Genomic DNA, 27,040 nt, shown 5'->3' with positions numbered 1-27,040 from the left:
GAATCGTTCCGTGCACTAACGTAGTTCAACTTTTCGGTTAACAATGAACACGATCTGGAAATTGATGAAATCGAAACTGTTAATAGTAACTGAAGATCGTCAAGTGTTCGATTTTCGTTACTGATCATGAATACAAGCTCCGTTGGAATTTATAGCATCTAAATGATGATAGCCTAAATGAATTTATAGGTTGAAAATGACGATGTTAGAAATTGAAGATGATGTTGAAAATGAAGTTCAGGACCAAATACCCCATTATAAACCACAGGGACCAATGGTCCAATTTTCTCTTAAAAGAAGAATGAAAAATGACGATTTTACCCATCACATGTTTGTCACGTGTTTCCACTTGACGGAAGAAATAAACGGCCGTCAGAATTTGGGACCATTCACCCCGACCATGTAAACCACAAGGACCATGAACCCCGAAAATGAACATCAAGGACCATTTACCCCATTTCATGTAAACCACAGGGACCATTTATCCAATTTTCTCATATATATATATATATATATTGTAATTTTAACTAATTAATTATATATATATATATATATATATTACACTTCTTACTCTTTAATATTTATCTTTTTTAATACAGAATCTAAAGTTCTTCTTTTTGTTTTTTTAGCATATATTAAAGTTTCTCAATTGAAAGTGTTCGCAGCCGTTTAAAAAAAGTATTCGCTACTACGCGTTTTTTCATATTTTACTATTAACTAACAAAAATATTCAAATTATGTGAGTTTTAATCATTTCAGATGTTGAAAATTATATTAAGTTTGTTTGGTTTATTAACTTTTAGGTTATGGTTAATTCATTAGTGTTAAATTATTTTAATTGAAAACATATACTTATGTACAAAAAAGCTCCCCGCGTGAAGCGAAGCGCACTAACCACATCCTTATTGATTATCATTTGAACAATATTTTGTAATATGGAGCATTTTTTTAAGGCAAAAATTTTATTAAAACCAACTCAAACAAACACAACAGAAAGTGGAGGCCGTAACATTTACAAGCCAGCCACTAAAATATGAAACATATTACTAGTAGCCGAGACAGGGAGGGGACAAAGAGGTGCTCGGCCTCCCCCAATAGGTCGAATCACAATGAAATATTAATTGCTCATATTTAATTATTTTAACTAAGCTTCCCTTAATTGTTAATTTAAGCCAAATAGTTGCGTTACATATCTTCCGAACCTGAATACAGAATAATATTAATTGAAAGAAATCGTACAAGTTTAGTTATCAATTATTTAGATGAGTCATATCATTTTCATACGGCAAATTTTATAGTAGTATTTTTTATTGTTTAATAGGTATTAAAGTTTTGTAATGCCATTATTTATATTTATTTATATATGTATTAAAGAAATAACATAGGCTATGCATAGAAAGTTGGCCTCTTTTAATTTTTTTGGTTTACCTCTTTTAATTGTCGAGTAAACCTCCCATATTGTCAAATCCTGGCTCCGCCCTTACAGATTACAAACAGTTCGCAAGCATTGCTAATCTAACAAGATGTTAAGCTAACAATTATGTAACAAAAGCTTGAGGATTATGTAATATGGAGCAATGCATCAGGGAAGCAAATGTTACAACCAAATAAAACTTAACCAACTTCTATTTTGTAGTGACCCGAACTTTTCTATGTTTATATATATTAAATGAAATTGATAATTTACATGATTAAATGTTTCCAACATGTTAAGCAATCAAACTTGTTAAGACGTGATTAATTGAAATAGGTTTCATGTAGACAATTGACCACCCAAGTTGACCGGCGATTCACGAACGTTAAAACTTGTAAAAACTATACGATGATATATATATATATATATATATATATATATATATATATATATATATATATATATATATATATATATATATATATATATATATATATATATATATGAATATGTATATATATAGTTCACATGATATTATGATAAGTAAGTATCTCAATAGGTATATTAATAATGAGTTATATACATAAAAATGAGACTACTAAGTTATGAAACTCGAAATGATATATATAATGATTATCGTTATAACAACGTCTTATTAAATACATATGTATCATATTAAGATATTGTTACACTATATTTAACATGATAAAATGATAATTATATATATCATTTAGTATGTTAACAATGAATTACATATGTAAAACAAGACTACTAACTTAAGAATTTCGAAACGAGACATATATGTAACGATTACGTTGTAACGATATTTTAATGTATTTATATCATATTAGGATATATTCATACATCATAATATCATGATAATGTAATAATTTAACATCTCATTAGATATAATAAACAATGGATTAACAACATTAAATGAGATCGTTAACTTAAAGGTTTCAAAACAACACTTAAATGTAACGACTAACGATGACTTAACGACTCAGTTAAAATGTATATACATGTAGTGTATTAAGATGTATTAATATACTTTTGGAAGACTTCAAGACACATATCAAAATACCTGTACTTAACAAAATTGGTTACAATTGCATTCTCATACATTTTCATCAAGAATTCTACTCGTATTCGTTCGGTACTCGTACTCGTACAATACCCAGCTTCTAATTGTATATACTATTGGTATATACATTCAATGATCAGCTCTTAGCAGCCCTTAATGAGTCATCAAATATGTGGAAACCATCATTTGGCAACTAGCATGAAATATCTCACAAAATTACAAAAATATTATTAATCATTCATGACTTATTTACAAGAAAACAAACTTCCACATCCTTTATATCTAATCCATATACCAACGACCAAAAACACATACAAACACTTTCATTCTTCAATTTTCTTCATCTAATTGATCTCTCTCAAGTTCTATCTTCAAGTTCTAAGTGTTCTTCATAAGTTCTAAAAGTTCTAGTTTCATAAAATCAAGAATACTTTCAAGTTTGCAAGTCTACTTCCAAGCTTTCTAATCCATTCCAAGTAATCATCTAAGATCAAGAAACCTTTGTTATTTACAGTAGGTTATCATTCTAATTCAAGGTAACACTCATATTCAAACTTTGATTCAATTTCTATAACTATAACTATCTTAATTCGAGTAGAAAATCTTACTTGAACTTGTTTTCGTGTTATGATTCTACTTCAAGAACTTCCAAGCCATCGAAGATCCTTTGAAGCTCAAGTTTATTTTTCATCATTTCCAGTAGGTTTAACTACTACATTTGAGGTAGTAATGATGTTCATAACATCATTCGATTCATATATATATATATATATATATAACTATTTTATTCGAAGATTATAAGTTGTAATCACTAGAACATAGTTTAGTTAATTCTAAACTTGTTCGCAAACAAAGTTAATCCTTCTAACTTAACTTTTAAAATCAACTAAATACATGTTCTATATCTATATGATATGCTAACTTAATGATTTAAAACCTGGAAACATGAAGAACACCTTAAAACCGGACATACGCCGTCGTAGTGAAACCGGGGGCTGTTTTGAGTTTGATAATTAAAAACTATGATAAACTTTGATTTAAAAGTTGTTCTTCTGGGAAAATGATTTTTCTTAATAACATGAAACTATCTCCAAAAATCATGGTTAAACTCAAAGTGGAAGTATGTTTTTCAAAATGGTCATCAAGACGTCGTTTTTTCGACTGAAATGACTACCTCTTATAATATTGACTTGTAACCTGTATTTTCGACTATAAACTTATACTTTTTCTGTTTAGTTTCATAAATTTCAGTTCATTATGAAACCATAGCAACTTGAATCACTCAAAACGGATTTAAAACGAAGAAGTTATGGGTAAAACAAGATTGGATAATTTTGCTTGTTGTAGCTACGTGAAATTTGTAACAAATCTATACAAATCATAACTTAACTAACTTATATTGTATTATACATGTATTCTAACATATATTATGTAATCTTGGGATACCATAGACACGTATACAATGTTTTGACATATCATATCGACCCATCTATATATATTATTTGGAACAACTATAGACACTTTATATGCAGTAATGCTAGAGTTAGCTATACAGGGTTGAGGTTGATTCCAAAATAATATATATACTTTGAGTTGTGATCTAGCCTGAGACTTGTATACACTGGGTCGTGGATTGATTCGAGATAATATATATTGATTTATTTCTGTACATCTAACTGTGGTCAACTAGTTGTAGATTACTAACATTGGACTGCTGACTTAACAAACTTAAATCGTTAAAACGTAATAAAAAAATGTTGTGAATATATTTCGATCATACCTTGATATATGTGTATACATTTGTTATAGGTTCGTGAATCAACCCGTGGCCAAGTTTTACTTTCCGACGAAGTAAAAATATGTGAAAGTGAGTTATAGTCCCACTTTTAAAATCTATTATTTTGGGATGAGAATACATGCAGTTTTATAAATGTTTTACAAAATAGACACAAGTGATCGAAATTACATTCTATGTTGAATTATCGAACCGAATATCTTTTAGCTTGGTAGCTTAAGAATTGGTGTTTATTATAATTGCCACCAATTGACGCGAATCCTAAAGATAGATCTATTTGGCCCAACAAGTCTCATCCGAGTTACGGATGCTTTAGTACTTCGATTTATCATGTCCGATGAGAGTCCCGAAATGATGGGGGATATTCTATATGCATCCTGTTAAGGTCGGTTACCAGGTGTTCATCATATGAATGATTTTTATGCAGTTTGCATGTTATTGAGAAATGAAAATTGAAAATCTTGTGGTCTATTATTACGAATTGATAAATATATAGGTTAAACCTATAACTCACCAACATTTTTGTTGACATTTAAAGCATGTTTATTCTCAGGTGATTATTAAGAGCTTCCGCTATTGCATACTAAATAAAGACAAGATTGGAGTCTGCATGCTTGTATAATATTGTTTAAAAACTGCATTCGAAGACTTATATTGTTGTGTAATATCATTGTAAACCATTATGTAATGGTCATGTGAAAACGCTATATTTTATATTATCATTGTTTGATAAACGTCATAATATTTTAAAACCTTTATCGATAAAATAAAGGTTATGGTTTGTTTTAAAAATCGAATGCAGTCTTTGGAAAACGTCTCATATAGAGGTCAATACCTCGAAAGGAAATCAATTAATATGAAACGTTTATAATCGATATGAACGGGACATTTCATATTTTACATTTCTAACCGTTACATCCAATTTTGTACCCCGTCGTATTTGGTAAAATTGTTCATAGCTACAAGCTACCCGTGCTTAAATCTGTACGTATGTTCTATGTACATACACAAGTTTTTTTTATAATTTAATGTTTATATGTTAACAAAAAAAATATAAGAAAAAATGTAAATGTATGAAAAGTTCAATTTTTGTAGCTAAACCAATGTTCATGTGGGGTCAAGTCAGTCAATATCATGAGTAATGACTAATGAGTCATACAATTTGGGGTCCACTCATTTTGGTGTACTATAAATTTGTGGGACCCACCATCCCAACACTCACATCCTTTTTATTCGTTCCAGACCCTTCTCTTTTTCACATTTTTCATTCACAAAAATATATACTTACCTTTTATATCTCCGATCATACTTTTCCGTCACTCTTCGTCGGAACTTTTCATCGCCGGTAGTGAATCTCAATCGTATATTCATTCGATTGATTAGGTAATTGATTAATTTCATTTATGATTATGTTTTGCAGCACTTTTAGTTTTATAATTTAATAAACCGGCAATTTTCTATATCTTATAATTTGTTATATGATATGATGATGATCTTGTATTTTTAGCTCGATTTTATAATTTGTTATATGATGATGATACTTGAACTTTATTTATACAAAGTACTTGTTGATAATATGATTTAAGTTACAAGTCAGATGAAAGCTGTTGATGTTGTTCTCTAGTGTTTAGGGAAACAAAATTTATTAAAAGGCCTAATACATGTAGGAAAATATGGCGCAGTTTCAGAACCAAGAACTTGAGTATATGATTGATGATGAATATTATGATATGACTGATTCTGCCAGTAGCAATTCATTCGAAGATAACGATATCCGCTCGCGTAGAACTTTTGTTGCTGATTCTATGGATTCTGATTTTGAAGATGATTTTGAGCTGGTACCATGCTTTATGTGTATAATAATTGAGCTTGTTGGTATTTATTTGGTATATATTCTGTTTGGTAATTTTGATTTTTTTTTAATATTTTTGTAGAGCAAGCCAAAAACGGACACGTCAGCTGAGGAAGTCAGAAATGGTAAAGATATACAAGGAATACCTTGGGAGAGGCTTAATTTTACGAGAGACGAATATCGTGAAACGAGATTGAAGCAATACAAAAACTATGAAAATCTTTCAAACTCTCGCCAAGATTTGGAAAAGGTTTGTTCGTTTGGGACGTTCAATAATTACGTGTTTTTTGTTTTTCATTCTGCAGATCTTATTATGTCTTATGTTTGCGAGCTACGTTTATACTGTAGACTATTTGTTTTTATAAAGACATACAATAAAATAATGTCTTTTTCTGTCTGCAATCTCGCAGACTTAGAAATGTGCTTTTAAGTACCGTATTGCAGACATAAAAACAAACCGTCTTTCAGTATTCAGCATACATACAGACCTTTAGACCACATCTTCTTTACAGACATGGTCAGCAGATCTTTAGACAAAAACATCTTAAAACACACACAGCACCTTAGTTTAGCACTTATTTAGCAACATTTTAAAACCCATGGAAATTCGTTCCACCATTTTCATGGCGTTGGCATTTTTTTTTTTTTTTTTTTTTTTTTTTTTTTTTTTTTTTTTTGGCCGGAGGTCCGTTGCAAGCAATCTCTTTATCCGTCGAACATAGAGAGGGAGGACTTTCCCTACCCTTGTGAGTGTTTCACTCGGGGTGGTGAAATGACTTCTCTTTGTCCTAGGGTAGAGGTAGGATTGTCTACGTCTCACCTCCCCCATACCCTACAAGTGTGGGATTGGGTATTGTTGTTGTTGTTGTTGTTGTTGTTAGCAATACCATATTTTTTTCTTTGCATATGAACTTAGAGGCTATGTGTACAGATTACAGAGATCCTATAGGTAGATGTGGATGGTCTTAATCGGTTTCCGATTGATTATTTGTTTACTGTTTGTTATTGTTTTTGACAGGAGTGCAAAAAAGTCGACAAAGGCCACACTCTATATGATTTTCAGTTCAATACAAGGCTTGTCAAGCCTACGGTTGTGCATTTTCAGGTACAAAACTTAACTGCTGGTTTTATTTGATTCTATTTAAGGGATTAACTGTAACTTGTTTATGCTTGTGTGGAGTGCTTTACAGTTTCTTATTTCTCTGCAGTTTGTTTTTTAGGATTTTTATTATGTTATTTTATCACTTTAATCTAAGAGTTTGTCACATTTTGCATAGACCTTCTCTTAACACTTCATTCTTATGTGATTATTTTTATTTTTTCCTTCTTGTCTTCTCATTCATTTTTTTCTTGTCAGTACACAATTTATTTACTGTCAGATGTAGATCTAATCATGTAATATCCATAATTTGCTCATTGTAGGACTTGCCTTGTGTTATAGAGCACACTCGATTTGCCTTTGTCATGTCTAATTTTACTATTGCATTATGTTTATTGGCTAAAAAAATTTCTATTGCACAAGGCTTTAATTTAATGTCAGATTAAATATTTTTTACTGTTTGTGATAATTTCAACTGCATCTTTAGTCATGTTGAGTCTGCTAACAGCAGTTATTGTTGTTTAGGATGTTAGTGATACTGTTCGTACGGCTCTTTATGTAAATTGAGGTGCGGAATATATTACCCCGCACTTTAGCTTGCTCTGTAGCAACTTGCTTTATTTTAGTATGGTTAAACATAGCTTAATTTTGGACTTCCTTTTTATGTATAGTTTTAGCCCGGCTCAGTTGAGCTGGGTCCTGTATTTACTGGAATCGTTTTTGTGCAGATTAAGTTAAGTGCTCATATGTCATGACAGTTTTAAAAAAAACCCTGCGATTATGTTTCAAAGGTGCAATCCTTGGTTCCGAACAGCTGAACCATTTCTTATGCTATGTTGGAAGCATTGGGGGAGGTATAACTTGGCTTCTAAGATGCATTTTTTACGTCATAGATGCATTCATGGTTTATATTTAGGATGCTCGCATTTTATAAGTTCATTGTACTATCTACTAACAAAGTTTTGGATGCAGAAAAATCCCCCGAGTGTGTGATATATTGTTAACAAGCAGTTAATTTTTCTAAATAGGATCACAACATATGCTTATAAAAATAAATATTTGATTCTGTTGTATACATCGGTTGTAGAGATTTTGTTCATCTAAATAAACTTCCGACCACTTTCGACTCATTGTTATTAAGCTAAGTTTTTAATGAACCCCTTCAAGATAAATTACAACCCAAATCAACCCTTTTTACATAGATGGATCAAAAGTGATAGCTCTAGCAAACAGTTAGCATGGCCTTTTACACAGAAGGACTGTTGAAGAACGGACGTTATTGTTGAAAATACATCAAAAGCAACATTCTTTTCTCATATTCATGGTTCTATTTTGATTAGGCAACTGTCTTGATTAGTCCTGATATTATAGCTTTTGTAGCAGTGTCCTAAACGATACAAGGGCTCTCCTTCCTTTTGTTTCTGCAGTGGGTTGGTCTAGTTTTGTAACAAGCCTTCTGTTTTTTTTTTTTTTTGGCTATATTGTATGCTTATGTTTTAACCATATATATGCTGGGACAGTTGTGCCATTAGCAGGTTACCATTTATAGGAGGCAGCATGTGGATAATGCCGCTCTTCATATGGTATGACAGGGACATTTGTTCTAACAGTTATGGAAAATTTGTCTTATGTAGACAACTTTTTTCATGTTTTAGTACTGGGATGGGAAGCTAAATCTGCTTTTAAGCATTTATACAGAAATTCATTTTTTTGAATGCATTATGTGTATACTATTCTGTTTAGTGGTTAATTATCATTTACATGTGCATTATGTCTGGATGATAGGTGATCACAAGCGTCTTCCTTTGTGATGATTAACCCTACCATACTTGCATTATCCGTCCAGCAAAAACATGTCTGCAATTTTATACGTTTTCAATTATTCTTTTATAACATGTATACATTGTTCAGGGTTGTTGTGGGTATGTCAGGCGACACGTGTTTTTTTATTATCTTATTTTGTCTTTCTATACACCTTTTTTATCTACTTTTTATGTTTCATTTGCTAAGTTATGTCATTCAATCCACAAACTTATGCATCTGTGAGGACCCTACATGTGTTTATAGATGTAACGTAGTTTTTTTAGCTTTGTTTCCTTTTTTCTTTTTCATTATATTTTTCAAGTAGTAGCCAGCAAGCATTATGTGAATTTTTGTTGCATTTTAGTATAATTTTGTTTGGTGAATTCTAAAGGAATGTTCACGCTTGCACATGATCTTCTTGTTATTACACTTACTTCTGCTTGCCTTCTGTGATATTTAAGATGGTCCACTTTATGCGTTCATCTTTCACAAGTTACATAAATTCTCAACTAGTGTGTTAGAAATATGTAGTTATGTGTATGTTTAGGTAGGTTTATATGTGATTTCATTTAGTTTACTTCAGTATGAGGATATGAGATATCCGTAATCTTGGAGTTCGATTACCTCTATAGATGACCATTTACTTAATGCGTGTAAACGGTGTTGTTGGATAGCTAAATGATGTTGTTGTGCAAACCTAATTACCTTTTGCTCCTTTTTTCAGCTGAGAAATCTCTTATGGGCAACCTCAAAGCATGATCTATACCTGATGCAAAACTACTCGGTTATGCATTGGTCTTCGCTTCTTAAAAGGGGCAAAGAAGTAATAAACGTTGCTACACCTGTATTACCTACCTTGGTAACCAATATTATATCTAGCCTTATATAAAATTAATCATAAACTAATTTTCAGCTTATTCACTCTAAATCTTTTTTTTCTCTCAGAAATATCCTGGATCATTTTCTCGCTCGTTGTCCCGGGTTCAAGTAAGCACTATGGCCGTTAAGGATGACTTAATTGTTGCTGGTGGCTTTCATGGTGAACTAATTTGCAAGGTACAGTATTTAAACTCCCTATAGAATTTAATTTCTATAACCAAATTATATTTAATATCAATTGTCTGACCGGTGTTTATGTCTAACAGTATCTACATAAGCCTGGAGTTTCATTCGCCACAAAAATCGCAACTGATGAAAATGCCATCACCAACTCGGTGGACATATCTTACAGTCCAAGGTTGGTCTTAGTTTACAGTTTATAGCTTTTCGTTAGGGGTGGCCGTTAGTAACTATGTGGACATATGTTACATTTGCAGCGGGTCAATGAAGGTTATGACCGCCAACAATGATGCACTCATTAGGGTTTTTGATGCGAAGAGCTTTACTTGTGTTGATAACTTTTCTTTTCCATGGTCTGTTAATGTAAGTATTTGTCCCACTTTTGTTACATGAATGTTGTTTATACGAAGGTTATCGTTATTCATGGCTATGTTTGTATGTAGGATACATCAGTGAGCCCTGATGGCAAATTGTTAGCTGTACTTGGGGACAGTACTGAATGCTTGCTAGCCGATGCTCAATCTGGGAAAGTAAGTTCCTCTTTTTGATTAGACAAGATTACACCATTGGTCCCTAATGTTTGCCAATGTTTCATGGATGGACCTAAAGTATTTTATTGACTTTGATGACCTTAATGTTTGAAAAAGTTGCGTTGTTGGTCCCTGAAGGTAACATGCATTAATTCCATAACGTCAATCTGCATCACGTGAGGTACATATGAGGACTGTTTTGTCTATAACACGAGACTTGATTCTCTCACAAGATTAGTGTGATTCACTAGTTTTAAGATACAATACAGTCCAGTACGTTAATTGACAAAATAACCCTGGTGTGCACCTCACGTGATGCAGACTAATGTTGGGAAACTAACGTCCGTTACCTTCAAATGTTAGTGTCATCCACATCAAAAAAAAATATCTTAGGTCCATCCATGAAACTTCGGACAAATATCTGGGACCAAATGGTGTAATTTTGTCTTTTGATTATGCCGAACCCAGTAAACAGTCCCCTTTGAGTTCATAATTGTTCAAATCATGTTCCATTGTGCAGGAAATAAACAAAATGAAAGGACATTTAGACTACTCGTTTGCATCAGCATGGCATCCAAATGGACAAATTTTGGCAACCGGGAACCAAGATACGACCTGCAGATTGTGGGATATTAGGAACCCGTCCAAGTCGTTAGCCGTACTAAAGGGTCGGATGGGTGCAATCCGAGCAATAAGGTTCACCACAGATGGTCAATACATGGCAATTACTGAGCCAGCAGACTTTGTTCACGTATTCGAGTCACAAACTAATTATGAATCAGGGCAAGAGATTGATGTTTTTGGTGAAATAGGCGGGATATCGTTTAGCCCTGATACGGAAGCATTGTTCATTGGCATATCGGATCGAACATATGGTAGTGTACTTGAGTTCAACCGAAGACATAACAATCGGTACCTTGAGGCCATATTTTAGTGAACCAAGTGCCGTGTGATTACTGACTATAGTTTTTATTTGGAAGTTATATATATAATTGTATTAGTATGATCATCTTATACTGCTTTGTACATAAAGTGATAGCAGTGGATATTTTCTGGCATAGTTGTTGATCTATATTGTGAATTATTCTGTGCCTGACTTTGGTTTGCATTTGGTTTTGCTCCACCAGTGTTTGTTTGTGACTGTGTGTTAGATTATTAAATCGTAGATTGGTTTCAATTGTTGCCCCGTTCTGATTTAGGTAGTTTATGTATGTTTGTTTTGGATTGTAGGCTCTTCATGTTGGGTTTGTTTGCGCTCTTAGTTTTGGTTTAGGTGTTGGTTCATTTTTTGTTTTGTTTCGATCCTTGGTATCTTGTTCGGTTAGGTTCGGTTGTAGATAGCAGTAACAAGTGTCGGTAGTTGTTTTCTAGTTTTGTGCCTAGTCATTTCGCGAGTTTTGTCTCCTTGTTTGGTCTTTTTCATCTTTCGATGAATTTCACTTTTTTATATGGTATTCGTTTTTTTTTTTTTGCAAAAAAAGGTATCCATATGTAATTATTATGTAGTAAACGCACAGTATAAGACAAAAGAATGCCAAATGCTAGTAGTTAATAACAAATTGTAGCATAAGCCTCGGCACGCGGTGGTTAACAAGGAAGTGTCTTCATTGATGCTTGGGTCGGGCATTGATCCCTGCTCCTGTCATGACAAGAATTTGAGATTCTTTTCATGGTAAGGCACGGTCAAACTTTAACAAGGACAACACCAAGTTAGATTTTAAGTCGAAACAAGGAAGTCTTCTTCATCGACTTGGGTCGGGCATTGATCCTTGCTCCCGTCATGACAAGAATTTGAGATTCTTCGTGGTAAGGCGCAGTCAAACTTTAACAAGGACAACACCAAAGTTATATTTTTAAGTTGAAACAAGGAAGTCTCTTCTTCATCGATGCTTGGGTCGGGCATTGATCCCTGCTCCTGTCATGACAAGAATTTGAGATTCTTCGTGGTAAGGCGCGGTCAAACTTTAACAAGGACAACACCAAGTTATATTTTAAGTCGAATCAAGGAAGTCTCTTCTTCATCGATGCTTGGGTCGGGCATTGATCCCTGCTCCTGTCATGACAAGAATTTGAGATTCTTCGTGGTAAGGTGTGGTCAAACTTTAACAAGGACAACACCAAGTTAAATTTGAAGTCGAAAATCGTTATTGATTGTGGTAAGAAGTTTGTTGATTAGCACGGTTGGGGGATTTGGTAAGGGATGGCGTCGATCCTTTGGTTCATCAAAGTGTTGGTTTTGTTGGCTCTTCGCCGATAAAATATTATAGTTTGTTTGAGAAGGTTACGAAAGATCTCAAATGGAGCTGGGTTGAAGGAAAACTTATTTACTCGAAGACGGCTCCAAAATAATAACAAGAAAAGAGCTAAGGCTAGGATGATCCACAGGTTGAGTTGAGAAAGTTTTTTTGGCTGATTGCATGTTAAGTTCTAGCATTTTTCTTGTTCGGTTGTTTTAGTGTTTATTTTGTTTGTTTGTTGACGTAGCTAGTTTTTGTGTATTTTGCTCATTGCGTTTGTTTATGTTGCTTTTGTTATGTCTTTGGGTCTTGTTTTTTTGTTGCATCTTTGTTTTGGGTCTTCATCATTTTGATGAAGTATCTCAAGTATTTTTATAAAGTTCTAGTATTGTCGAAAAAAGGAAAATAATGAAAAAAAAAAAAACGTAATGAGTAATGATTGGTTCATATATTGCACTTTTTTGTGTGTGGCTAAATGATGTTTATTGAAAAAGATTTGAGAAGGAGACGACAATGTTAAAGAGATTTTATTACCGTTGAAGATTGAAGACGAATGCATGAAAACAAGTTAAAACGAATAAAAATTGCAACAAAACAGTACTTGGCGTGAATATAATTCATGAGTGGGGTAAAATTACTCCAACATCAATTCTAGCGTAAAAATATGCTCATATGGCATAAAATTATGTTATGTAGCAATCGAGGAGAGAAGAATTCCAGACCTTTGCGACGTAAAGTTACTCTAAAAAATTACTCCACAAATTATGCTTGACATAAAATTATGCTACCATGGCGTAATTTTACTCCGCGTTCAGTTTTCAGATTTCAGCTTATTACGAATTTTAGAGGTTTTCGACTAAGGGAATAGGTTTGTTGATAACATTAAATAGGGGACCCTAGACCCATGAATTTTATTCATTTCATACTTAATTTTAGAGCTAAAAACCCTAACCCTAACATAAAAATCCTCAAGTCTTTCAAGATTCAAGATAAAGATTTCCTTTTTCATCAACAATTCATGCATTCCCTCATTATGATCATGCTCAGCTAAGTTCTTTTTTTTATTCCTTCCGATAAACAATTGTTGTATTTATGATTTCATTCAAATATTTATGTGATTCATGATTTGTATTGATAAAATCGTTCGATTTATGAATTATGGATTGATTGAGTAATTGTTTGATGCAAGTTTGTTAAGTTTTATTATTGTAAGACAAGTTATTGCAATTTAACGATTGTTCTAAGTTCATGTAGTGTTAATTTAGATTAAGGATAAAGACAACTTGTGTATAGTTTGTGCCCAAGATAGTTGCTTTAATAAACTTAACAAATCTTGTCCATGAGATTTAAATTAAAGCTTTATACGCATCATATTTGTTTGAATGAATAAACGCACAATTGGGATTCAGAGGGAATAAAGATTTTTAATTTATTGTATACAACTCGCTCCTTCACTTGTTTTATGCTCTTTACTTCAACTCTTAAAGTTTAAGTCTTTTTAATTCAATTCTTTTAATTAGTTACACATTAATTTAATTACAAAACAAACTCCTGAAAATTGCTTGCTTTTAATCACAATCTCCCGTAGAACGAACTTTTCTTACCCTAACTAGTTTAAGGTATTAAAGCTATTTTTGATTGGTACTTCAACGCCCATCAAATTTTGGCCTCGTTGCCGGAGAGTGTGCACTTTAATTGCAAGCTCTTATTTAATTGCTTTCTGTTTTTAAATATAAAAAATTCAAAATAAATAAAAATTCAAGAAAATTACTTTTTGTATTTTATCCTGTTTGGTGTTACGTTTGGTGTTTTTGTTTTTGTGTTCACAGGATAGTGAATGCAAACTCGGAATTTAGGATGAAGATCACCCTTTCTTTACATCCTCAAAATTGAAAAATCGCCAAAAGATAACCGTAAAGATACTAAAGCTTCTTCAAGTTCAAGTGTGGCTTAATCACAAGAACAAGCAAAACCAGAAACACCATCGGATCCCAAATCACCGAAGTCAAGTGAGCAGTCTTACTCATCGAATGAAACTGAAATCTCAATTGTCATATTAACAATGAGAGACGCAATATGGATTGGGTCATACTTATATTCCTCAAAAGTAAATTTTTTTTGACAATGCATTCAATATTTAACTATTAAATTTGATCTATTCTTTCCTAGCGTCTTGCTAGTGGTTTAATAAAATTCTTCTGCCGTTCCAAAAAAAAAATTTGATCTATTCATTCCCTGTATGCGAGTGACAGTAAAATTTACATTTACATCAAATATATATATTGTCCATCTAAAATCTTGACTCCACCCCTAATAATGACCCCACTCAGAAATCAATCATATAATATTGTATATAGATAATATTGTATATGGATAAAAGTATCACAATATGTCATGTAGCTCACTTGGTTGATTCACAAGTTAACAAGGAGTTCGGAAACAAATTGACCGTCTCCTATCCGGTTCGACTCGGTACTGTAGCAATTTTTTTAGTTTCCTTTATATTTTCTCATTCTGCGGCGAAGCGCGGACCACAAAACTAGTTTATATTGTTTTGTGATATTGTGATTTATTTACTTGACGCGAGTAATGTAATAAATTGGATAGGCTTAATTATATTTCGTATTGCATAATTAAAAGTTTCTAAAGCCGATAGTCTAATAATGATAAATGACAATTATAAGCAAGAATAGTTCGTGCATGATAGTATCATTTAAAAAATTCAAAAGTTGACTTTTTTATAGAATAAATATTCATTATTACGGGGTATTATTACTTATATTTTGTATCTTGAGAAAGAGGGATGACATAAAGTCAAATTACTAAGCAACATCTTGGAAGAATTTATTTCCAGTTGTTATGTATAATTATTAATTATTAAATATAATTATAATTTAATTTATAAAATGGCAATTTGGCCATGTGATGATGGTTCATTAAACATTGAAAACTAACGAGAATGACAGAATGTGTATAAAAATTCATATGAAAGAAATTAAATAAAAAAAAACCTTCTAAACAATTTTAACACTCTTTACCAGATTTAATTCAGAATTGTCAATCCAAATTTTAACATTGGTATCTAAATTTATATTTTAGTTGTATACGAAATATAAGTGATTATGATTATGATAACATTTAACAGCAGTGCTTAAGATTTTTAATTCTTTCTTAGAACAAAAAACACACATATATATCTACTAATAGTTAATTATGTGACTCGAACTCAAAATCTCGAAGCTGAAAAGTTCCTTCAATACTATGAAGTCAAAGACGCTTAGGTAAAAAAAACTCGTTATCACCACTGAGACATTGCCTGAGTAGTATAAGCTCTGGGTTGGATCTGAGTCCTAGTTGACGCAGGTTCGAATTCACGAAGAAGGTTTTCTTAAAGATTCTGTTGTAGTGAATAAAAGTGTATGACCCAAGCCACTCAATTTTAATCCAAATCACACCGGGTACCTAATGCGGTGATGTTGTGAGTGATAAATGAGAGCATTCGATGTCAAAATAGCCGTTAAAAAAAAATAGTTACCAAAATCATAATACATTTTCTAAGGACATAGAAACTTGTAAACTAATCTTAAAATATGACCATTAGAGTAAAAAAAATAAAAATTAGAAAGGCATAGAAAATGCCGAATGATCTTTCTTATTTGAGTAAAGTTTGGTTCACCTATTTACAAATATTTTATAAGATCACAAGTTACCGTGAGTGTAGCGTAAAAGTAAATTTAGTGCTTTTATAACAGGAAGAAATTTTAACTGTGACGTGAGTGCGTAACATTTGGAAGGGAAATTCTACTGAGTCTAAATTTTTTGTTAAAATATATTCAATGATGTGATAAAATATTACTAAGTTAGATAAAAATAAATAAATTAGAAGCATATATAGAAATGAGGTGATTGGGTATCAAAATGTAATTTCTCCCTTGTCTGTTTAACTGCCACCTCGTTAGTATCATTTTAACGCCTTGTAACAAACATTAATCACTTTAAAAATAAATCATCCTACGTTAGTAATAAAATTAACGCCCCATAGGACGACTAACAAATCCATAGTGTCAAAGATTGGCGCCAGTAGTGACCATTAGCCAAAAGCTAGCCAATCTTGGCACACCAACCTCCAAGTAATTTACCGTGGACAACTCTATCGAGATGACGATCTCCGAAAGAGTGGTTAAAATGAGTCTACCATTGTGGGTTTTACTGTACTAATGGTCGTCAGGGTTTCATAAGGTTTATGTTCATAGAACATATCTGTTACTGTAAGGGGGGGGTTACTTGGTCGTGCCCTTGGATCGGTTTCAAGGTTTCCTCCCGCGCAGCGATTGGGCGAGGTATTATCGCTGCATCGGCATAGACGAAACGGGAGATGATTGCAACGGGTGGTTTAGTCCCCCTCGAGTGATCCCAGTCGCTATCCAAAAAGGCTAAAATTTTTAGTAGTGAAATAAATTTCGGATATTTCAAAATTATTATAATTCTTTAATCGCCATTTGCTTGTTTATTTACCATTAAAATATGTTCTGTTCTTCTTCGTTTATTCAGTTTGAGGTGTAGACGTGTAGTAGCAATACAGACATTTTTTCACGAATTTAGTAAGTTAAATTATTTAATATATACATATACATTAATAGTCTATTTATTACTAAATTTTTTTAGTTAAATATCAATATCAACATCATGTACTCCGTAGTGAATGTAAACAAAATTGTACTACCCACGAGGCATACACGTGGTTTTGATTGAGTTGATGTAAGCCGTAATCCGCGCCGAAATAAAACTGGTATTTGATTACTCGTATTTTAACCATGGTTAGGTTTAAGGAATCCGATCTGAACGACATTCTTCCTTTGAAGCTTTAACCACCTGAGCCGTTAGTTTAATTTTCAATTCTGCCTCTTCATTTTGAATTGAATAGCATAGCGAACCTAAATATTACTCCTTCAGTCTCATATTAATAGTCTTATTTTTTTTTCTTAACAGCAATAAGGTAATCATTTTGAGATGTCTCATATTAATAGTCTACTTCCATTAATAGAAAAGAATAAGAAGCTTAAGTTTTACTACGCCCTTAATGTACGTAGATATGATTAAAGAAGAAAGTACAATACTTTGATAACATTTTCTTAAACTGTGTATTTTTTGTCTGTGAATTATTAATATGGGACAAAGGGAGTACGTAGTAGTAAGAAAATTGTAACGACCCGAATTTTTTGACTTTTAATTTTATTTATTACTTTCACGAAACTGCGTTTCTGTACGTACTGAAATGTCCCGTTCTTATTGATTAAAAACGTTCCATATTAATTGATTTCGTTGCGAGGTTTTGACTTCTATATGAGACGTTTTTCAAAGACTGCATTCATTTTTAAAACAAACCATAACCTTTATTTCATAAATAAAGGTTTAAAAAGCTTTACGTAGATTATCAAATAATGATAATCTAAAATATCCTGTTTACACACGACCATTACATAATGGTTTACAATACAAATATGTTACATCGAAATCAGTTTCTTGAATGCAGTTTTTACACAGTATCATACAAACATGGACTCCAAATCTTGTCCTTATTTTAGTATGCAACAGCGGAAGCTCTTAGTATTAACCTGAGAATAAACATGCTTTAAACGTCAACAAAAATGTTGGTGAGTTATATGTTTAACCTATATATATCAAATTGTAACAATAGACCACAAGATTTCATATTTCAATATACATCCCATACATAGAGATAAAAATCATTCATATGGTGAACACCTGGTAACCGACATTAACAAGATGCATATATAAGAATACCCCATCATTCCGGGACACCCTTCGGATATGATATAAATTTCGAAGTACTAAAGCATCCGATACTTTGGATGAGGTTTGTTAGGCCCAATAGATCTATCTTTAGGATTCGCGTCAATTAGGGTGTCTGTTCCCTAATTCTTAGATTAACAGACTTAATAAAAAGGGGCATACTTGATTTCGATAATTCAACCATAGAATGTAGTTTCACGTACTTGTGTCTATTTTGTAAATCATTTATAAAACCTGCATGTATTCTCATCCCAAAAATATTAGATTTTAAAAGTGGGACTATAACTCACTTTCACAGATTTTTACTTCGCCGAGAAGTAAGACTTGGCCACTGTTGATTCACGAACATATAACAATATATACATGTATATTAAAGTATGTTCAAAATATATTTACAACACTTTTAATATATTTTGATGTTTTAAGTTTATTAAGTCAGCTGTCCTAGTTAGTAACCTACAACTAGTTGTCCACAGTTAGATGTACAGAATTAAATCGATAAATATTATCTTGAATCAATCCACGACCCAGTGTATACGTATCTCAGTATTGATCACAACTCAAACTATATATATTTTGGAATCAACCTCAACTCTGTATAGCTAACTCCAACATTCACATATAGAGTGTCTATGGTTGTTCCGAAATATATATAGATGTGTCGACATGATAGGTCGAAACATTGTATACGTGTCTATGGTATCTCAAGATTACATAATATACAATACAAGTTGATTAAGTTATGGTTGGAATAAATTTGTTACCAATTTTCACGTAGCTAAAATGAGAAAAATTATCCAATCTTGTTTTACCCATTACTTCTTCATTTTAAATCCGTTTTGAGTGAATCAAATTGCTATGGTTTCATACTGAACTCTATTTTATGAATCTAAACAGAAAAAGTATAGGTTTATAGTCAGAAAATAAGTTACAAGTCGTTTTTGTAAAGGCAGTCATTTAAGTCGAAAGAACAACGTCTAGATGACCATTTTAGAAAACATACTTCCACTTTGAGTTTAACCATAATTTTTGGATATAGTTTCATGTTCATAATAAAAATCATTTTCTCAGAATAACAACTTTTAAATCAAAGTTTATCATAGTTTTTAATTAACTAACCCAAAACAGCCCGCGGTGTTACTACGACGGCGTAAATCCGGTTTTACGGTGTTTTTCGTGTTTCCAGGTTTTAAATCATTAAGTTAGCATATCATATAGATATAGAACATGTGTTTAGTTAATTTTAAAAGTCAAGTTAGAAGGATTAACTTTTGTTTGCGAACAAGTTTAGAATTAACTAAACTATGTTCTAGTGATTACGAGTTTAAACCTTCGAATAAGATAGTTTTATATATATGAATCGAATGATGTTATGAACATCATTACTACCTCAAGTTTAGTAGGTAAACCTACTGGAAGTGACAAGAAATGATCTAGCTTCAAAGGATCTTGGATGGCTTGAAAGTTCTTGAAGTAGGATCATGACACAAAAACAAGTTCAAGTAAGATTTTTACTCGAATTAAGATAGTTTATAGTTATAGAAATTGAATCAAAGTTTGAATATGAATATTACCTTGAATAAGAAAGATAACCTACTGTATATAACAAAGGTTTCTTGATCTTAGATGATTACTTGGAATGGATTAGAAAGCTTGGAAGTAAATTAGTAAACTTGAAGGGATTTTTGAAGTGTTCTTGAAGTGTTCTTCCTATGATGATTATAGCTTGATTCTTGAAGTGATTTTTGATGAAGATGATGATTAACTACTGGTAAAATACATTCATAATAGTGTGTGTGTGTTGGGAGAAAATTAGAAAGAGAATTGGAAGTGAAATGGAGTGAATGATGAGTGGTAATTGGTGAGTGGTGAGTGGGGTTAAAAGGAGTTCTAGTTAGTTGACTAGCTCATGGTAGAAGTTAAAATTGATTAGTCATACATGACATAATCAAGAGTGAAATCCCATGCTAGTTCCTATTGGTATATACCCATAGTAAGTATGTTTTGAAGCTGTGTATAATACGGGTAAGAATACGACTAGAATTCTTGATGAAAGAAAAGAATGGGAAAGTAACTGTAACCATTTTCGTTGAGTATGAGTGTTTTGATATATGTCTTGAAGTCTTCCAAAAGTATTTTAATACATCTAAATACACTACATGTATATACATTTTAACTGAGTCGTTAAGTCATCGTTAGTCGTTACATGTAAGTGTTGGTTTGAAACCTTTAAGTTAACGATCTCAATTAATGTTGTTAACCCATTGTTTATTATATCTAATGAGATGTTAAATTATTATATTATCATGATATTATGATATATTAATATATCTTAATATGATATATATACATTTAAATGTCGTTACAACGATAATCGTTACATATATGTCTCGTTTCGAAATCCTTAAGTTAGTAGTCTTGTTTATATGTATATAACTCATTGTTAATATACTTATGGAGATACTTACTTATCATAATCTCATGTTAACCATATGTATATCCATATATATATAGTCATGTCATTTTTACAAGTTTTAACGTTCGTGAATCGCCGGTCAACTTGGGTGGTCAATTGTCTATATGAAACATATTTCAATTAATCAAGTCTTAACAAGTTTGATTGCTTAACATGTTGGAAACATTTAATCATGTAAATATCAATCTCAATTAATATATATAAATATGGAAAAGTTCGGGTCACTACAGTACCTACCCGTTAAATAAATTTCGTCCCGAAATTTTAAGCTGTTGAAGGTGTTGACGAATCTTCTGGAAATAGATGCGGGTATTTCTTCTTTATCTGATCTTCACGCTCCTAGGTGAACTCGGGTCCTCTACGAGCATTCCATCGAACCTTAACAATTGGTATCTTGTTTTGCTTAAGTCTTTTAACCTCACGATCCATTATTTCGACGGGTTCTTCGATGAATTGAAGTTTTTCGTTGATTTGGATTTCATCTAACGGAATAGTGAGATCTTCTTTAGAAAAACATTTCTTCAAATTCGAGACGTGGAAAGTGTTATGTACAGCCGCGAGTTGTTGAGGTAACTCAAGTCGGTAAGCTACTGGTCCGACACGATCAATAATCTTGAATGGTCCAATATACCTTGGATTTAATTTCCCTCGTTTACCAAATCGAACAACGCCTTTTCAAGGTGCAACTTTAAGCATGACCATCTCTCCAATTTCAAATTCTATATCTTTTCTTTTAATGTCAGCGTAGCTCTTTTGTCGACTTTGGGCGGTTTTCAACCATTGTTTGTATCGTCCTTTTGCTCTGCCCATCAGTTTGTGGATGATAGGCAGTACTCATGTCTAGACGAGTTCCTAATGCTTGCTGTAATGTCTGCCAGAATCTTGAAATAAATCTGCCATCCCTATCAGAGATAATAGAGATTGGTATTCCATGTCTGGAGACGACTTCCTTCAAATACAGTCGTGCTAACTTCTCCATCTTGTCATCTTCTCTTATTGGCAGGAAGTGTGCTGATTTGGTGAGACGATCAACTATTACCCAAATAGTATCAAAACCACTTGCAGTCCTTGGCAATTTAGTGATGAAATCCATGGTAATGTTTTCCCATTTCCATTCTGGGATTTCGGGTTGTTGTAGTAGACCTGATGGTTTCTGATGCTCAGCTTTGACCTTAGAACACGTCAAACATTCTCCTACGTATTTAGCAACATCGGCTTTCATACCCGGCCACCAAAAATATTTCTTAAGATCCTTGTACATCTTCCCTGTTCCAGGATGTATTGAGTATCTGGTTTTATGAGCTTCTCTAAGTACCATTTCTCTCATATCTCCAAATTTTGGTACCCAAATTCTTTCAGCCCTATATCGGGTTCTGTCTTCCCGAATATTAAGATGCTTCTCCGATCCTTTGGGTATTTCATCCTTTAAATTTCTCTCTTTTAAAACTCCTTGTTGTGCCTCCTTTATTTGAGTAGTAAGGTTATTATGAATCATTATATTCATAGATTTTACTCGAATGGGTTCTCTGTTCTTCCTGCTCAAGGCATCGGCTACCACATTTGCCTTCCCCGGGTGGTAACGAATCTCAAAGTCGTAATCATTCAATAATTCAATCCACCTACGCTGCCTCATATTCAGTTGTTTCTGATTAAATATGTGTTGAAGACTTTTGTGGTCGGTATATATAATACTTTTGACCCCATATAAGTAGTGCCTCCAAGTCTTTAATGCAAAAACAACCGCGCCTAATTCCAAATCATGCGTCGTATAATTTTGTTCGTGAATCTTCAATTGTCTAGACGCATAAGCAATCACCTTCGTTCGTTGCATTAATACACAACCGAGACCTTGCTTTGATGCGTCACAATAAATCACAAAATCATCATTCCCTTCAGGCAATGACAATATAGGTGCCGTAGTTAGCTTTTTCTTCAATAACTGAAACGCTTTCTCTTGTTCATCATTCCATTCAAATTTCTTCCCTTTATGCGTTAATGCAGTCAAGGGTTTTGCTATTCTGGAAAAGTCTTGGATGAACCTTCTGTAGTAACCAGCTAGTCCTAAAAACTGGCGTATGTGTTTCGGAGTTTTCGGGGTTTCCCACTTTTCAACAGTTTCTATCTTTGTCGGATCCACCTTAATACCTTCTTTGTTCACTATGTGACCGAGGAATTGAACTTCTTCCAACCAAAATGCACACTTTGAAAACTTAGCATACAATTCTTCCTTCCTCAATACTTCTAACACCTTTCTCAAATGTTCACCGTGTTCTTGGTCATTCTTTGAGTAAATAAGTATGTCATCAATGAAAATAATGACAAACTTGTCAAGGTATGGTCCACACACTCGGTTCATAAGGTCCATGAACACAGCTGGTGCATTAGTTAAACCAAACGGCATGACCATAAACTCGTAATGACCGTAACGTGTTCTGAAAGCAGTCTTTGGAATATCATCTTCTTTCACCCGCATTTGATGATACCCGGAACGTAAGTCAATCTTTGAATAAACAGACGAGCCTTGTAGTTGATCAAATAAGTCGTCGATTCTCGGTAGTGGGTAGCGGTTCTTGATGGTAAGTTTGTTCAACTCTCGGTAGTTGATACACAACCTAAATGTACCATCCTTCTTCTTGACAAACAAAACAGGAGCTCCCCATGGTGATGTGCTTGGTCGAATGAAACCACGCTCTAAAAGTTCTTGTAATTGGCTTTGCAGTTCTTTCATCTCGCTGGGTGCGAGTCTGTAAGGAGCACGAGCTATCGGTGCAGCTCCTGGTACAAGATCTATTTGAAATTCAACGGATCGATGTGGGGGTAATCCCGGTAATTCTTTCGGAAATACATCGGGAAATTCTTTTGCAATGGGAACATCATTGATGCTCTTTTCTTCAGTTTTTACTTTCTCGACGTGTGCTAGAACAGCATAGCAACCTTTTCTCATTAGTTTTTGTGCCTTCAAATTACTAATAAGATGTAGCTTCGTGTTGCCCTTTTCTCCGTACACCATTAAGGGTTTTCCTTTTTCTCGTATAATGCGAATTGCATTTTTGTAACAAACGATCTCTGCTTTCACTTCTTTCAGCCAGTCCATACCGATTATCACATCAAAACTCCCTAACTCTACTGGTATCAAATCAATCTTAAATGTTTTGCTAACCAGTTTAATTTCTCGATTCCGACATATATTATCTGCTGAAATTAATTTACCATTTGCTAATTCGAGTAAAAATTTACTATCCAAAGGCATCAATGGACAACTTAATTTAGCACAAAAATCTCTACTCATATAGCTTCTATCCGCACCCGAATCAAATAAAACGTAAGCAGATTTATTGTCAATAAGAAACGTACCCGTAACAAGCTCCGGGTCTTCCTGTGCCTCTGCCGCATTAATATTGAAAACTCTTCCGCGGCCTTGTCCATTCGTGTTCTCCTGGTTCGGGCAATTTCTAATAATGTGGCCCGGTTTTCCACATTTATAACAAACTACATTGGCAAAACTTGCTCCGACACTACTTGCTCTGCCATTACTCGTTCCGACACCATTTGTTCCTTTCGTTCTATTAACCCCTGGTCCGTAGACCTCACACTTCGCCGCGCTATGACCATTTCTTTTACACTTGTTGCAAAATTTGGTGCAGAACCCCGAGTGATACTTTTCACACCTTTGGCATAGCTGCTTCTGATTGTTGTTGTTGTTGCGGTTATTATTGTTGTTGGGATGATTATTGTAGTTACTGTTGTTGTTGTTGTTGTTGGGCCGTTTGTTGTAGTTGCGATTGATGTTGCGATTGTTGGGATAATTGTTGCGATTATTGTTGTAATTGCTGTTGTTGTTGTATTGGTGATTCTTATCACCGTTTTCCTCCCACTTTCTTTTGACTTGCTTCACATTGGCCTCTTCAGCAGTCTGTTCTTTAATTCTTTCTTCAATCTGGTTCACTAATTTGTGAGCCATTCTACATGCCTGTTGTATGGAGGCGGGCTCGTGTGAACTTATATCTTCTTGGATTCTTTCCGGTAATCTTTTCACAAACGCGTCGATCTTCTCTTCCTCATCTTCGAATGCTCCCGGACACAATAGGCACAATTCTGTGAATCGTCTTTCGTACGTGGTAATATCAAATCCTTGGGTTCGTAACCCTCTAAGTTCTATCTTGAGCTTATTGACCTCGGTTCTGGGACGGTACTTCTCGTTCATCAAGTGTTTGAATGCTGACCACGGTAGTGCGTACGCATCGTCTTGTCCCACTTGCTCTAGATAGGTATTCCACCATTTTAACGCAGAACCTGTGAAGGTATGCGTAGCGTACTTTACTTTGTCCTCTTCAGTACACTTACTTATGGCAAACACCGATTCGACCTTCTCGGTCTACCGTTTCAATCCGATCGGTCCTTCGGTTCCATCAAATTTCAAAGGTTTGCAGGCAGTGAATTCTTTGTAGGTGCATCCTACACGATTTCCTGTACTGCTAGATCCAAGGTTATTGTTGGTATGTAGCGCAGCCTGTACTGCGGCTATGTTTGAAGCTAGAAAAGTACGGAATTCCTCTTCATTCATATTCACGGTGTGTCGAGTAGTCGGTGCCATTTCCTTCAAAATAGTCAAATGGAACAAGTTAATCATACAGAATATTAAGAGTAGTTAATAGTATTTCGTAGCATAATATGAACTCATTTATAAAAGCTTTTTCTTCATATTAGCATTTTATAAGTTTAAATTCGGGTAGTACCTACCCGTTAAGTTCATACTTAGTAGCTAATATACAATTCAACTACTACAATTCTATATGAAAAACTGATTATAATAATATTTCGCGTTCAAACTTTTACACAATATTTTACAAACTTACAATACCGCTTATTTTACATATAGCATGAAATATAGCACACAATAAATTTGATACAAGATGGTTGTGAAGATAATTCTAGCTAGTACACAAGTCGTTCAGCAAAGGCAATAAAGACACGTAATTTATACGTCCAGAAACAAGTCATGCATTCTGGTTTTACTAGGATTACTTCCCATCCTTGGTCTTGTGGAACATAACCATTATGGCCGTTGATAAGACAGCGTGTTGTAACGTCGTCAAAGGGACGAGGGTTACGTAATGTCCAACAGTCCCGTAACAATCTAAAAACCTCATTTCTTACCCCAATTACCGACTCTGTCACTTGTGGGAACGTTTTGTTTAATAGTTGTAGCCCGATGTTCTTGTTCTCACTTTGGTGAGAAGCGAACATTACTAATCCGTAAGCATAACATGCTTCTTTATGTTGCATGTTAGCCGCTTTTTATAAATCACGAAGTCCAATATTCGGATATATTGAGTCAAAATAATTTCTTAACCCATTGCGTAAAATAGCATTTGGGTTCCCCGCAATATATGCGTCAAAGTAAACACATCGTAACTTATGGATTTCTCAATGTGATATCCCCCATCTTTCGAACGAAAGCCTTTTATAAACCAAGGCATTCTTGAAACGTTCTTCGAATGTCCTACAAACTGATCTCGCCTTAAATAGTTGTGCTGAAGAATTCCGACCGACTCTAGACAAGATTTCATCAATCATGTCTCCGGGTAGGTCTCTTAAAATATTGGGTTGTCTATCCATTTTGTGTTTTTATACTGTAAAATAGACAAGAGTTAGATTCATAAAAAAAAAATACTTATTAATACAAGCAATTTTTACATATATCATAAAGCATAAGCACACTATATTACATATATTACACCACACGAATACAACTATCTTATTCCGACTCGCTTGTTTCTTCTTCTTCAGTTTTGGTTCGTTTTGCCAAGTTTCTAGGGATATATGATGTTCCCCTAATACGAGCCGTCGTTTTCCACATTGGTTTAGAAAAACCTG

At 33.5% G+C, this 27,040-nt stretch overlaps 1 protein-coding gene across 5 annotated transcripts; it reads left to right on the top strand.

Annotated features, from left to right (window-relative positions):
* The first annotated feature begins 5,549 nt into the window (after window positions 1–5,549).
* Window positions 5,550–11,744, top strand: LOC139847658 (uncharacterized WD repeat-containing protein C2A9.03-like). 5 transcript variants are annotated; one of them, XM_071837381.1, is made up of 10 exons: window positions 5,550–5,676; window positions 5,961–6,131; window positions 6,228–6,395; window positions 7,164–7,250; window positions 9,772–9,906; window positions 9,993–10,103; window positions 10,193–10,284; window positions 10,364–10,469; window positions 10,550–10,636; window positions 11,157–11,744. In XM_071837381.1, the coding sequence occupies exons 2-10, from the start codon at window positions 5,967–5,969 to the stop codon at window positions 11,568–11,570; spliced, it is 1,365 nt and encodes a 454-aa protein (XP_071693482.1). In that variant the 5' UTR covers window positions 5,550–5,676; window positions 5,961–5,966; the 3' UTR covers window positions 11,571–11,744. The 5 variants fall into 5 exon arrangements, with proteins under 5 accessions (XP_071693482.1, XP_071693483.1, XP_071693484.1 ...); XM_071837382.1 differs by having other exon boundaries at window positions 5,565–5,676; window positions 5,976–6,131; XM_071837383.1 differs by lacking the exons at window positions 5,550–5,676; window positions 5,961–6,131; window positions 6,228–6,395 and adding an exon at window positions 7,973–8,098.
* Window positions 11,745–27,040: the final 15,296 nt, after the last annotated feature.

Source organism: Rutidosis leptorrhynchoides, chromosome 5, assembly GCF_046630445.1.
Source record: "Rutidosis leptorrhynchoides isolate AG116_Rl617_1_P2 chromosome 5, CSIRO_AGI_Rlap_v1, whole genome shotgun sequence".
NCBI classification, from domain to species: domain Eukaryota; kingdom Viridiplantae; phylum Streptophyta; class Magnoliopsida; order Asterales; family Asteraceae; genus Rutidosis; species Rutidosis leptorrhynchoides.
Note: the sequence above shows the minus strand (reverse complement) of the source record. Positions and strands in the feature narration are given on the sequence as shown.